Here is a 14,302-nt window from a genome sequence, read left to right as displayed (position 1 = left end):
GAGGTTCGAGAGATTTTAAAAGCTCAAGGGACCAATTTACACCACCATAACTTGTACAAAATCTCATTTTCTTTAAAAACAAATCCAATCGGAAACTTAAGAAACTCCTCTAATCTCTCTCAAGTGCTCTCTTTCCCACATTAGAAGGGGAGTGAATTATCAAAATTAAAAAGTTGAGAAGCTGATGATGGAGATTTCTTTCTTTAAGAAAAAGACACATCCTGAACCATCCATTAGGCGCTTCGAACGGAGATCTACTACATCATGTGCTTGAACTCATGGAAATCCACCTGTCCATCACGGTTCTGATCAACAGAGCAAATCGTCTTGTGGACTGTTGCGAAGTTCTAGGCCTCCAGAAGGTCGAGCTTGGCTAATACAATTTAGAACTCTACCATTGAGATGAGGCCATCGCCGTCCTCGTTAAACACCCAAAATGCCTCCCTCATGTCCTACTGCTCCTCCTCTGTCATTAATTGACCTTCATTGTCGAGTGTGGCAGCATTGAAGAGAGTGTCACCAAGAGAGCAGTGGAGAATCTTGAAGTCCTCAAAAGTGAGGCCGGTGCGGCCGAGATGGATATCACTAAATACGGAAGCTTCGATGATTGCTCTTTTTCGGACCATCTTCCTCGACTCCAACTTCCTACTCTTCTCCCCTATCGTCGTCTCTTCCATCCCCTGCCTCTTCGACCCCTCCACCTCCCTCTCCTCCCTTGACCTCTCCTTGTGAGCTTTTGTGCACTCCCGCGAGTGCTGCAATGATGACAGCATTAGAGGCCGTATGAGGTCCGTAGAATTGATGTGGTTGGAGCCGATCCCAATCAACTCAGCAAAAGTTGTGTGTGAGACATCCCGACCGCCGTCCAGACCAGCTCACTCGACCCCAACCTCCTGCTCTCCTCTCCCACTGTAGCCTCTGCTGTCCCTTATCTCTCCAACCCCTTCGTCTTCCACCGCCACCACCATACCTCATGCACCTGCCTGCATCCTCCTCTTCGTGGCGCTCTTTAAGCTAATGCCTCCAGGCCTTTCTGCCATCCTCCCCCTCGATGATGGTGGGCCTGGAATTAGCCTACGTGGCGGTGATGTGCTTCCACTCCTCCTAGATCAAAGGTATGGGAAAAAGATCGGAGGAGAGAGAGAGGGGCGACCGGAGGGTGGCCTTCTTATAGTCGGGTTTGGCAGTGAGGACGCTTGACAAAACGGATAGCCATTCGAACACTTTACTTCCTCCTATTCTTTCCAAAACACTATGTGTCAAATGGAGGCTTCTCTATTAAAGAGCCTCCATATATATATATATATATATATATATATATATATATATATATATATATATATATATTAGATTAGAATAATTTTTTAAATAGTTTGAAAGAAAAAATGAAAGAGAACATAAAAAGATGAGCATGAATTTATAATTTTAGCTAAAAATAGATATCATCTCATATCATTAGCCAGACAGTTTTTCAAAAGAAAGGCAAAGGTTGGTAGCTTTTAAGGCTAGGCATCAACTGAAAAAGTTCTATCTTACTGATTTGGCAATGACGTCAACACACAACGTTCCGAGAATGAAAAAGATACCTATACCCAAATATCTTTCTTGTATCCATGACTTCTTTTTCAATTATGATGTACGCTTTTTTTTTTTTTTGGTAGAGTGATGTATGCTTCTTTGTCTCATACTTCGTCTTCTCCATTAATCAAATTTTCATCTTTTTTGTTTTGGTAAAGGGAAGGAGAGCTATATTTCCTAAAAAAAGAAATGTCATCGTCTCATACATAGTTACATTGCAAGACAACCCGTACATAGTCATACAAATAACAACAACAAAGGAGGTCATATGTATCAAAAATACCAAAATGACCTCCCGGATGGACAGTATATACATTAGAACATGAAATCGTATATAGCATGTGTTATGAGTAATTTAAAATGAACCGATGATGTATGAAGATTCAAATCCATTATGACCCATCGGGACCATATCAGCGCCTCTCAAACGGCCTAATTGTTGTGGTTTGCCCGACTCCTGATCGATAAATATCTGTTTCGACCCTTGATCGGAGGCTATTCTGTCCGACCCTTCGTTGGCATATTTTTGATCCGACTTCTGATCTAAAAGAGCTAGTCGGAGTGTACACCTTAAGCAGTGCAGTCGCATGATTGATTATGACTCGTCCGACCCCTAGTCGGCGTGTGCCTGGTCCAACCCCTAATCGGCCAGTCTTTGATCCGACCTCTAGTCGGATGGTTCTTTGCCCGAATCCTGGACAAAAAAGATTTGATCCGATCTTTAGTCGGAGAACTTGCTGGTCGATCTCCAGTTGCATCCGATCCCTACTCGGCTTGCATATCGAAACAATCTCTGATCAGCATAATAACTGTGAGTCAGCTAGTCTTCTGATCAATCTATCTAATCGAGTCTTGGTTGGAAAACTATCAGTCCCAACTCCTAGTTGGCCGGCAACCGGCTTCAAGTCCTAGTCGGCACACCACACTCTCTGATCTCTCATCAGAAGTAGATTGATCAGGCGCAGGTTCAAAAGGTAGGCACCAACTAACCACAGCTGTCAATCCTATCTAGGTGCAACCGTCTGATTCTGAGAATCTTGCAGGTGCAACTGTCTGATCCTGAAAATCTTGCAGGTACAACTATTTGATTCTGAAAATCACAACCAAATAACCGCATCAGATTTGACCAGCCTATCTTCCAAGAACGGTTACACAGCCGTCTCCTCTATAAATACTCAAACCTCAATGACTCCGGTAAGTAATCTATTTCAAAGAGCTAAAAACTCTGCTTCTCTATTTGTACGTTCTAACTTGAGCGTCAAAAGATCTTCGTCAGAGCACAATCCTCTAATCTAAACTTTTTTGCAGGTTGCTCCAGTGCTGCGCCTCCTTGTCTTCCGACGTCAATCAAAAACAAGCTGCAACAGATAGAGGAAGGGTGAATATCAGATCCTATAAAAAGAAGCAGACAAATTAGAAACTCTTAATGATGGCTCAATGCAGGACTTTCTTCAAGCGAACCAACACCTCCACCTCTCAGCAAGTACAAAATGAAGTAAACTATCTTGCTCCTGCACCTCCAGCGATGGTGGAAGTTCCTGCACCGGTACAGCAACCCATGGTGGTGACCGCAGACCAATTCAACCTGCTTTTCCAGCAGGTGCAATAACTCATGGCCGTCGTTCAGGCAGTGATCTAACCTCCGTCAGTACCACAACTGATGAATCAAACCCAAATCTCTCCAGTCTAGCAACTGGCGGCGGATCAGACCCAAGAACCAAGGAGACGACGGTCTCTGAGTCTTTAATCGAGGCATGATTCAACCCCCGACCGACGATCTCCTCTGTGCTCAGAAGTGCATACCAATTGAGATGTAAAAGTCGAGCGAAGACTTGGAGAAATGGATCAGAAGATCCAGCAGATTTGTAACAACCCATTAGCACCATCTGACAGGTTCAATTCCGAACCGCCTTTTATGGCGAGTATTCTCTAGGAACCTATCTCACCAAACTTCAAGGTTCCTCAGCTAGAGAGCCACGACGGGATCACAGACCTCGCCGATCATGTTAACAGCTTTCAAGCAGTCATGCTTCTTCAAAAAGCCTCCGATGCTATCTTGTACCGAGCCTTCCTCTCCACATTGAAGGAGGCAGTTCGACTTTGGTATTCCAGTCTAAAGCTAGCTTCTATTCACTCTTTTCGACAACTGAGCCAAACTTTTGCTGTCCATTTCATCATCAGTTGGTGACAACAGAAGCATTCAGACTACCTCCAGATCATCAAATAGAAAGAGGACGAGTCCATTCGATCTTACGTAGCTCAGTTCAACAGAGCTATGTTGGAAGTCCGTGACCTAGATCACTCGATTACACTGTCCGTCCTGAAGGATGGATTGTTGATGGGCAACTTCAAAAAAGTCACTGTTGAAGATCTTTTCTCAAAATTTTTCAGAAATACTGGCTCGGACAGAAAAATATGTCCAATTGGAAGATTCTTTGGTAGAAGAAATCATCCGAATAACCTCAACTGTAGGGAATCAAGAGCAAAGCGGGGCTCGCTCATCCAAACGAATGGTGAAAATCGTCGTCATTCAAGATCCCCATCAAGGAGAAGAAATATTTCATCGAGAAGGAATCGTTCATCTTCGAAGCGATTCAGCGATCTCACTCCTTTGAATACTTCTAGAAGAGAAATTTTGATGGAGGTGCAAACTGAGCTACCTCCACCTTCAAAGATGCAGACAAGTCCGAGATGCCGCAATCCAAACAAGTATTGCCTTAATCATCATGACCATGATCATGATATCGAAGATTGTTATCAGTTCAAAGAGAAAATTGAATGTTTGATCTGAGAAAGGAGGTTGGATTGGTTCATCTGACGACAAGGTTCTCTATGCCGATATCCTCCAAGGGTTGGGCAACGGCAGCGGAGACATCCTGCGCTTTAGCAGTGACAGTGCCAGCCCCCTCAACCTCAACCTCAATCGGCACCAATGCAACCACAAGCAGAGGGGCAGGCGGTAGCAGAAGATCGACCCCTGCGGGATGAAATTTACATGATAACTGGGGGGTTTTGGGCAGATGAGCTGTATCATGTGTTGTGGGCATACCAAACAACTCAGAGGATTTCGATCGAAAAAACTCCATTCAACCTTGTATTTGAAACTGAAGCAGTTATACCGATTGAGATTGGACTTCCTTCCCCCAAGATTGAGGAGTACAATGAGAACACCAACTCAGAATGGTTGCAAACCAACCTTGTCCTGATTGAGGAGAGTAGAAAACGAGCTGTCGTGCGAATGGCCTCCTGCCGACAAAGGATGGCCAAATGCTATAATTTTCAAGTCAAGTCTAAGAAATTTCGAGTCGGCGATCTGGTGCTGCAGCGCACCGAAGTCTCACAATCTATGGAGCGGAGAAAGCTATCGCATAATTGGAAAGATTCTTATCAAGTGGATGAGATGATACGCCTCGAAACTTATAAACTGAGACAACTTGATGGAACTCTACTCCAAAGATCATGGAACTCAGCTAACCTCCGCATATATTATTAGTGATATTATAATTTTATTAAAATATATACATAAATAAACACACCAATTTATCAATATCGGTACTTCCACATATAAGTGAGAGTAATACCAATGAGGGGCTTATATTAAAACTCGGCCTTTCATCGGCCTTGAGATGCTAAAAGTCTTTGATCGGCTTATATTGAAACTCGATCTTTGATCGATCTTGAGATGTTAAAAGTCTTTGATCGGCTTATATTGAAATTAAGTCTTTGATCGGCCTTGAGATGTTAAAAGTCTTTGATCGGCTTATATTGAAACTCGACCTTTGATCGACCTTGAGATGCTAAAAGCCTTTGATCGACTTATATTGAAACTCGACCTTTGATCGGTCTTGAAATGTTAAAAGCCTTTGATCGGCTTATATTGAAACTCGATCTTTGATCGGTCTTAAGATATTAAAAGTCTTCGATCAGCTTATATTGAAACTCGACCTTTGATCGATCTTGAGATGCTAAAAATCTTTGATTGATTTATATTGAAACTCGATCTTTGATCGATCTTGAGATGTTAAAAGTCTTTGATCAGCTTATATTGAAACTCGATCTTTGATCGACTTTGAGATATTGAAAGTCTTTGATCGATTTATATTTAAATTTGATCTTTGATTGGTTTTGAGATATTAAAAATCTTTGATCGGCTTATATTTAAACACGATCTTTGATTAGCCTTATATTGAAACTCGGCCTTTGATTGGTCTGGAGATGCTAAAAGCTTTTGATCAGCTTATATTGAAACTCAACCTTTGATTGGCCTTGAGATGCTAAAAGACTTTGATCGGCTTATATTGAAACTCGATCTTTGGTCGGCCTTGAGATGTTAAAAGCCTTTGATCAGCTTATACTTCAACTCAGCCTTTGATTGGCCTTGAGATATTAAAAGCCTTTGATCGACTTATATTTCAACTCGATCTTTAATCGATCTTGAGGTGCTAAAAATCTTTTATCGATTTATATTTAAACTCAGCCTTTGATCGGTCTTAAGATGTTAAAAATCTTTGATCGGCTTATATTTAAACTCATCCTTTGATCGGTCTTGAGATGTTAAAAGTCTTTGATCGGCTTATATTGAAACTCGACCTTTGATCGATCTTGAGATGTTAAAAGCTTTTGATCGACTTATATTGAAACTCAGTCTTTGATCGGCTTTGAGATGCTAAAGGCCTTTGATCGGCTTATATTGAAACTCGATTTTTGATCGGCCTTGAGATGCTAAAGATCTTTGATCGACTTATATTGAAACTCGATCTTTGATCGATCTTGAGATGCTAAAAGTCTTTGATCGGCTTATATTGAAACTCAACCTTTGATTAGCCTTGAGATGCTAAAAGCTTTTGATCGGCTTATATTGAAACTCGACATTTGATCGGCCTATATTGAAACTCGACCTTTGATCGGCCTTAAGATGCTAAAGGCCTTTGATCGACTTATATTGAAACTCGATCTTTGATCGATCTTGAGATGCTAAAGGCCTTTGATTTAAACTCGACCTTTGATTGGCCTTGAGATACTAAAGGCTTTTGATCGGCTTATATTAAAACTCGATCTTTGATCGGTCTTGAGATGCTAAAAGCTTTTGATCGGTTTATATTGAAACTCGACTTTTGATCGATCTTGAGATGCTAAAGGCCTTTGATCGGTTTATATTAAAATTCGATCTTTGATCGGCTTTGATATGCTAAAAGTCTTTGATCGATCTAAACTCAATCTTTGGTTGGCCTAAAAATTCTAAAAGTCTGAGATCGGCTATAACTATCTCTATTCTAGCATCGAAGGCAAAAAAAAGGTACCAGTACATAACCTGAGGACTTGCATCATATAGCTACTCCCTCAATCTGATTTTCAGACTCGGGAGATAGGGGGTAGCATTATGAAGATTGAAATTTTGTTAAGTTAAAAAGAGCTCTTCACATCTTCGATCATTCAGAATGCCAAAATAAATACTCCCATAGCTCGATTAGAGCTCGGACTAGGGAGTAGGGGGTATTTGTTATGAGTAATTTAGAATGGACCGATGATGTATGAAGATTTAAGCCCATTATGACCCATCTAGTCTATATCAGTACCTCTCAAGTGACCTAATTATTGTGGTTTGTCCAACCTCTAGTCAGTAAATGTCTGTCCCGACACTTGATCGGAGGCTATTCTGTTCGATCCCTCATCGGCATATTCTTGATCCGACTTTTGATCTAAAAGAGCTAGTCAGAGTGCACATTTTAAGTAGTATAGTCGCATGATTACTATGACTCGTTCGACCCTTAGTCGGCGTGTCTGGTCAGACTCCTATCGGTCAGTCTTTGATTTGACTCCTAGTCGGATGGTTCTTTGTCCGAATCTTGGACAGAAAAGGTTTGGTCCAACCCTTAGTCGAAGAACTTGCGATCGATCTCCAGTCGTATTTGATCCCTACTCGGCTTGCATATCGGAATAATCTCTGGTCAGCATAACAACTATGAGTCGGCTAGTCTTTCGATCAATCCATCTAACTGAGCCTTGGTCGAAAAACTTCAATCCCAACTCTTAGTCGGCCGGCAACTGGCTCCGAGCCCTAGTCAGCACACCACACTCTCTGATATCTCCTCGGAAGTAGATTGATCAGGCTTAGATTTAAAAGGTAGGCACCAACTGATCACAGCTGTCAATCCTATCTGGGTACAACCACCTGATCTTGAGAATCTTGTAGGTACAATCATCTGATTCTGAGAATCTTATAGGTGCAATTGCTTGATTCTGAGAATCACAACCAAATAATCACACCAGTTTCAGCTAGCCTGTCTTCGAAGAATGGTTACACAGCCATTTTCTCTATAAATACTTAAATTCCGAAAATCCAGATAAGTAATACATCTCAGAAAGCTAAAAACTCTGCTTTTCTGTTTGCACATTTTGATTTAAACGTTGAAGGATCTTCGTCGGAGCACAATTCTCTGATCCGAATTTTTTTGCACGTTGCTCTAGTGCTGCACCTTCTTGTCTTTCAGCATCAATCAGAAGCATGATAGAAGATTGGGACCCAGACAAATATAAGATGGCCCGAACGAGTTGTAACTTGAGACCAGAATGGCATGCCCAATGAACCAGCCAGTCTGAAATAAGAAGTTGCTGCAATTAACATGAAGCATGGCAAAATTTTCTACCTTCTTTGGTGGGTATGCTGTAATTCAAATTGCTCATGTAGGAAGGGATATAAGCTTGATTCTAAAAAATCAAAGGAGCAGAAATTATTTTAATAAAACATTATATGGTGGCATCCACCCAAATCACCATCCTCTGATACAATTATATAATACAAATATACAACTACTAATACTTGCAGTTGCATCCATCTAACATTTCTTATTCTCTCATGCAACCACCCAAGTCCCCTCTATATTTTTTTGTTCCATATGCATAAAATGTGAAAATTAATGCTTCTTAAAAATATAATAGTGATGTAGCTATGATGCATTAGGTAAGCCCAAAATGATGATAATAAAATTTGATTTTTTTTTAATATTTAAAATAAGTTGCACAAATCAACATAGATAAGAAATATATATCTTAAATTGTATTTCCCTTTATTGAAAAATTGCAAACGATGTATTTTGGTCAAAAAGCGGTGCAGTTGTAGATCTAGTTCATGTCAAGGTCAACCACCGCCAGGCCATTGCTAAAAGATGGCAATGTTACAAGAATTCTATTCAAACATACCTAATATATATAAACTGTGGGTCTCAATTCCTACGGCAGACCAATATTTCTCCATGGATTCGCTGTACTGGTCCCTAAATTCTGAAGGGTTTCTTTATCCATATTACAAAGTTTTGCGGAAGACTCCAGCATCGAAGAAGTCAAGGATTTTTATGCTGTTGGCGATTAAAAATCGTATGCACATGGCTGAGATCATTACCAGAAAGGGTTGGGTGAGCTCTTCTACGTGCTCACTCTGTGGTGTTGCTACTAAAACTAATGGTTCACTTGTCTTTGCACTGCCGAACCTGTGGATTATTGCTGTGAGGACAAGCTTGGAAATCAAATGCTACTAGCCGAGCCTGCTTACCGAAAGACCTGAGGCATGGCTGCAACTAATTGGTCTGAGCTTTTTAATGGAGAATTTGGTAGAAGTGTAACGTGAGAGTTTTCGTATTGAAGCAAGGGACCATGATTCAAAGTGCTAAGAAAGGCTATCCATGACTCCTTAGAATGCGAAGCCTTCTGTTCGACGAAATTGATGGCTTCACATCGAGCAGTAATGAGCATGTGTCTAGCTACATTCTCCACTCTTGCTTCCATTCCATAGTTGTGTTGGTGTGCTTGGTTCTTTCACTTGTTGTTGCTTCCTTATTTTCTGTTCCTTTGTTTTATTTTTACTTTCGTAAATATTTCTTTCTCTAATAATATTTAAGATAGGAATTTTTCTTGCTAGGGATGTGGGCTCTCTTAAGTATCTAATAATATCATGATTAATTCATGGTTAGCTCAGAAAAGACATAAGCACAGTCTCATGGTCATATATAAATCCTATGTATGATATCTCAAGATATGACAAAAAAGATTAGCTAAAAAATATTATTTATGCTCTCTGGATTTCTGCAGGGTCAAATTCGTTTGGGATGTATCAAAGGTTATCAGTCTCGGCAAGGAGGACCTAGTATTTTCCACTTAATGTTTGTAGATGACATCCTCCTTATGTATAGAGCCACCAAGAAAGATGCCCGAGTTTTGAAGGAAGTGGTGAAGACTTACTGTAATCAATCGGGCCAGCGAGTCAACATCAACAAATCTCAAATCCGGTTTAGCAATAGAGTGAGACAAACCTCTAAGCAATACATTCTCAATCTCTTTGGAGTGCCTTTAAATGAAGACATGTGGTATTATTTAGGTGTTCCTCTATCTACAACTGTTTTATCTCCCACAGATTTCAATCCTTCATTAATCGGATGAACAAATGGCTGGAAGGATGGAAATGGAAACAATTGTCTTAGGCTGGGCATCCCATTCTTCTACAATCAATTCTAAATGCTGCCCTTGTTTTTCTGCTCACAAATGTTCCTGCCCCTCAAAATGTTGTTGTCAATCTGGAAAAAATCTTTAGGGCTTTCTTTTGGGGACATGAAACCGGCACCAAAAAGCTTCATCTCATATCGTGGGATGTGCTCTGCACTCCTAAAAGCCAGGATGGGTTAGGACTTCACAACCTCAAGGCCAAACAACAAGCCCTCCTTGCAAAGGCGGCGGAGAACCTGGTTGTTAACAGGAACTCATTTTGGTTATAGTTGGCATCCTCAAAATACGGCTTTTCTAATTGGATTGATTATAAGCCGGTGAGAGGTGCTTTCCCACTGTGGCGATCTATGGCGAGGTCTGCGAAATGGGTTCAGAAAGGATTTCGATGGCAGGTTGGTAACGGTCAATTCATTCGTTTGCTGTATGATACATGGTTATTTGACAAACCACTCATGCGCCATTCCAATGGATACCCAGGAGGTTCAAGAGGATTGGAAGGTGGCAAACTTGTTGTCCAGAGATGGGCAATGGGACTCTGACAAACTCATCAGATTATCTACCATCGAGGTGAGCTCAACGATCCAATCTATTCCTATTCCCAAGCACGCCTATAGTGACTGTCTGGTTTGAAAAAATGCAACGGGCCCTAAACTCAGGGTATCTGATATTTATAATCATATTATCTAATTTGAAAATCAGTTCTCGAGAGCCAATCTATCTTGGATTTGGAAGCTGCAGGTTGCCCCTCGGGTTCAACTGTTTTGGTAGAAGGTATGCTGGGGGCGCCTACCATGGAACAATGGGGTTTATGCATACACCAAAGATCGTTTTGTGCCCTATGCCAGCATGCTGCAGAAGATATTCAACATTGTTTGGTTGCCTGTCCTTGTGTTGCTGGGATCTGGGAGGCTCTTCAGACTGATCATCTATCTGACTGCCACTTCTACTCTCTGGAGGACCTCATCCACCTTACTGCCGATGCAAGCATTCCTCAGCTTCAAAGGTCAATAATATGTTACACAGCATGGATGATTTGGAATGCGAGGAATAATGTTATCTTCAACCAAAAAGAACACAGTGCAAGTAAAATCCATCTCTTGGCTCTCAGGTGCGCACGGGAATATATCCAAACAGGAGTTATCTCATCTTTAGCCAATGGTTTATAGCGATGGGATGCCGGCGGCTCAGTAAGCCCATCTTCTCCCCCTGGCCCCTACTATTGTAGTTTGGGTGTGCTCTCTCTATGATTGTGTTAAGGTGAATTTCGATGCCTCCTGGTCCAACGGAAAGGCAGGTCTGGGATTCCTAATCAGAGATCACACCGGCACTATTGTTTATGCGGAAACAATCAGAACTTTGGCGCACTCTGTTCCAGAAGCAGAGCTTATGGCTGCATGGTGCGCTCTTACCACGGCTGTGTATCATCTAGGTTTCACAAGAGTTTGGTTGGAGGGTGACTCTCTAACAGTCGTCAATTGAATCTCAAAATACCTTCGGCATTTCGAGCATACCAACGTCCGATATATTTCCATCCTCTACTCACTGATATCACTCTTTGTGCGACATATTGGACCTATTTCAGGTGTCACACGCCTCCGGGAGGCCAACCAGCCGCGGACAGCTTGGCCGGGAGACCCCCGATGGATCTTCTCTTCCTCCTGTTCTCTCCCCTGCACCACCAGTCTGCTGCTATGGCAGACTTGGTGGGTGTTTCTTACTTTTGTTTTTAGGTCCTTTTTTCTAGGGATAGTTCTCCGTATTCTATACAAAAAAAAAAAAGGGCCCATACTATAATGTCTTCTAGTCCACATGGAGCATGGACTGGAATTAATATTATAGTTAATCTTAGTTTCATGAAAGAGTTAGAATTCACCTGATCCCATAAAAATTTGTAGTTAATAGCTTGAATTTTAAGAGGATGGAGGATCACTATTGATCTTACAAATGAAATCTTGCAGGTGCCGGTGCACCAACACATTGGTCATGAGGTGGATTTAACAGCTCCAGGGAGATTGGCTGCCCAAGGTTGGTGTAGTCGAATTGTAAACGTTCTCTTGCAATGCTTAGTAGCCTCCATATGGAAGAATGCTATCACTGTCATGTAACAGGAGTATCATGTGATAGGAGGAGATCGAGGATGCCAGTTAGTAGAGTTGGTGTAGTTTCCATGCGTTGATGCAAGATGCCTAGAGACTGCAAGAAGTGATGAAGAGAGGTGGAGACGCCAAAAACCAGAATACGCATACACTCTCCGTAGTTCCGGTTACATTCCAGACAAAAGTATGGTACCAGCACTTAACCCACTATGGCTGCATATGAAATCACCCACTCTCTTCCCTCTGTTCCATTATTGGATCCTTGTGGATCTCCATAAAAGATTGCTTTCGTGAGACTTAACCTAACAAGGCAATACAACCATAGGCCACACGGCATGTCTCTGAACAGTCCTTGCATCATCCAATATTATAGTTCATGGAAGTTTGATATCACCTCCAACTTAAAAAGAATGGATGCTCCTAAACAAGACTAGTGACCCTTGCTTGGTTAAAAAAATTATATTATCTCGAATTCTTCCTTTAATCAGCCTGTGTTGTCTTCTCTACGTCACCCCTCTCAAGTTTGCTCCTCTAATCCCCTTGATAGTGCAGTGGATTTTTCTCTGTACCCCACTTTTTTTCTCAAGAAAGACTAGTGCTGAGTCTGATACCACTAAAGACACAAGGTCAAGATCCTGGAAACTCCAACAAAACCTACCTAACTGCAACCAATTCCTGCTGTGTTCTTCCACTAAAATGGACACTATAAACATGCACCTTTGCCGTGGAAATCTCTGCAGTTCCAGCATTGGAGAATGGATTCGAGTAGGTGTCCTTTGGACCTCATTCTTGTGCCCTTGAGCATCTGCCTCACGGTAGGCTACCATGCCTACCTCTGGCACGCCTCCAATGCCAAAAACCCAGTCACAAACGTTGGAGTTAGCATGAAAATAAGAAAAATATGGGCTCAAACCATCGTCGACGTGAGTTGTAAAGAACTTGATCATTATCTTCTGCCTTGATCTTCCATTAATTCTCCCTTGGGTCTCTTTTAGCTTATGTCATGGTGTCATGCATGCAGGACAACAAGAGGAAGGGTATGCTCGGCGTCCAAAGCTTTCGGAATCCCCTCATGGCGACGATACTATCCGCGTCGATAGCCATTCTAATCAACACCTCCATGGCAGCTCTATCTAACAATGCATATAAATCGAGTCATCTTCTTCGGCATGCAATCTCTGGTTCCCAAACGGGGCCAACCATAGCTCTCAAGTTTGCTTCAGCTTCACTTCTCTTGTTGTTTAGCTTCCTGTGTAGCTCCATGGCAGTGTGGTGCCTTATTGAGGCTAATTTCCTCATCAATTCTTCAGAGTTATTCAAGGGGCAGGCACACAGGATGCTGAAGAGGGGGTGGGTTTTAGGCCTCGTGGGGAATCGTGCGCTCTATGTCACGCTTTCCATTTTGTTGTGGTTGTTTGGCCCTGTGCCGCTGGCTTTGTCCTCGGTAGCTTTGGTTTGGGTGTTTTATAACCTTGATTTCATCAATGGTACTAGGTCAAAGAAGTCCTCTTTTAAGCCCATGGAATGGGTAGAGATGCAATATGAGGATATTGGAATAATATTATGCTCTCAAAGTTTCATATATAATTTTTAATTGGCCTGAAACGCTCCTTGCTCCATGATCACTTAGACAAAATGTTTACAAGAGTAGTCTTCTCTTTCCGTTTGAAAGTAAAATTCCTTTGATTTATTGATGGTTCCTTGAAAGTCTACAGACTGGTTTATGTTCCCTGGATCTTTAAGTCTCAGTACTAGTAAAGTATTTGAATGAACTATCAAATTTTTCTTGGCCTTCAGTCCAAGCATCTTACCAACCTACCCCCTTCTTAAGCATTACTATATATATATATATATATATATATATATATATATATATATATATATGTAGCGACAACATTCCCTCGCTTGTAGACTTCTAGATGTCAGAAAAGAGGTCCCGATACTTCCTTCAAAATATTTATACAAGTTGAAGCAGGTAAAGATACACACTTTTATTTGAATGCTAAAATTCAGTGTGCATATTTGCTTACAAATTTTGAATACGAGCTAGATACTTGCAAATACTCATATTTGTGTATAACAAAAATAGAAACATAAATTCAATATGAGCAATATATATATATATATAGACA

General features: G+C 41.4%; 2 protein-coding genes and 1 long non-coding RNA gene across 4 annotated transcripts; all 3 read left to right on the top strand.

The window, feature by feature from the left end:
• The first annotated feature begins 4,510 nt into the window (after window positions 1-4,510).
• LOC140857921 (uncharacterized) lies at window positions 4,511-5,071 on the top strand. Its single transcript, XM_073257330.1, has one exon. The coding sequence runs from the start codon at window positions 4,511-4,513 to the stop codon at window positions 5,069-5,071; it is 561 nt and encodes a 186-aa protein (XP_073113431.1).
• Window positions 5,072-9,721: 4,650 nt separating this feature from the next.
• Window positions 9,722-11,701, top strand: LOC140857748 (uncharacterized). The gene is made up of 3 exons (XR_012141217.1): window positions 9,722-10,466; window positions 10,552-10,641; window positions 10,813-11,701. It is a non-coding gene; the product is annotated as an uncharacterized lncRNA (long non-coding RNA).
• Window positions 11,702-11,930: 229 nt separating this feature from the next.
• LOC105044834 (uncharacterized) lies at window positions 11,931-13,890 on the top strand. Of its 2 annotated transcripts, XM_073256949.1 has the most exons (3): window positions 11,931-12,099; window positions 12,199-12,354; window positions 13,192-13,890. In XM_073256949.1, the coding sequence occupies exons 2-3, from the start codon at window positions 12,280-12,282 to the stop codon at window positions 13,762-13,764; spliced, it is 648 nt and encodes a 215-aa protein (XP_073113050.1). In that variant the 5' UTR covers window positions 11,931-12,099; window positions 12,199-12,279; the 3' UTR covers window positions 13,765-13,890. The 2 variants fall into 2 exon arrangements, with proteins under 2 accessions (XP_073113050.1, XP_010921163.2); XM_010922861.4 differs by lacking the exons at window positions 11,931-12,099; window positions 12,199-12,354 and adding an exon at window positions 12,877-13,093 and having other exon boundaries at window positions 13,192-13,872.
• The last annotated feature ends 412 nt before the right edge of the window (window positions 13,891-14,302 follow it).

The sequence above is a fragment of the Elaeis guineensis genome, chromosome 5 (genome assembly GCF_000442705.2).
Source record: "Elaeis guineensis isolate ETL-2024a chromosome 5, EG11, whole genome shotgun sequence".
Classification (NCBI taxonomy): Eukaryota; Viridiplantae; Streptophyta; class Magnoliopsida; order Arecales; family Arecaceae; genus Elaeis; species Elaeis guineensis.
This window is presented reverse-complemented; position numbering and strand designations above follow the sequence as displayed.

Bases quoted from the DNA above. Each gene is read 5' to 3' on its own strand.
- LOC140857921 (XM_073257330.1), top strand. From the start codon at position 4,511: ATGCAACCACAAGCAGAGGGGCAGGCGGTAGCAGAAGATCGACCCCTG.
- LOC105044834 (XM_010922861.4), top strand. From the start codon at position 12,926: ATGGATTCGAGTAGGTGTCCTTTGGACCTCATTCTTGTGCCCTTGAGC. The intron at 13,094-13,191 runs GTGAGTTGTAAA...TCATGCATGCAG, and splicing joins GGGCTCAAACCATCGTCGAC to GACAACAAGAGGAAGGGTAT.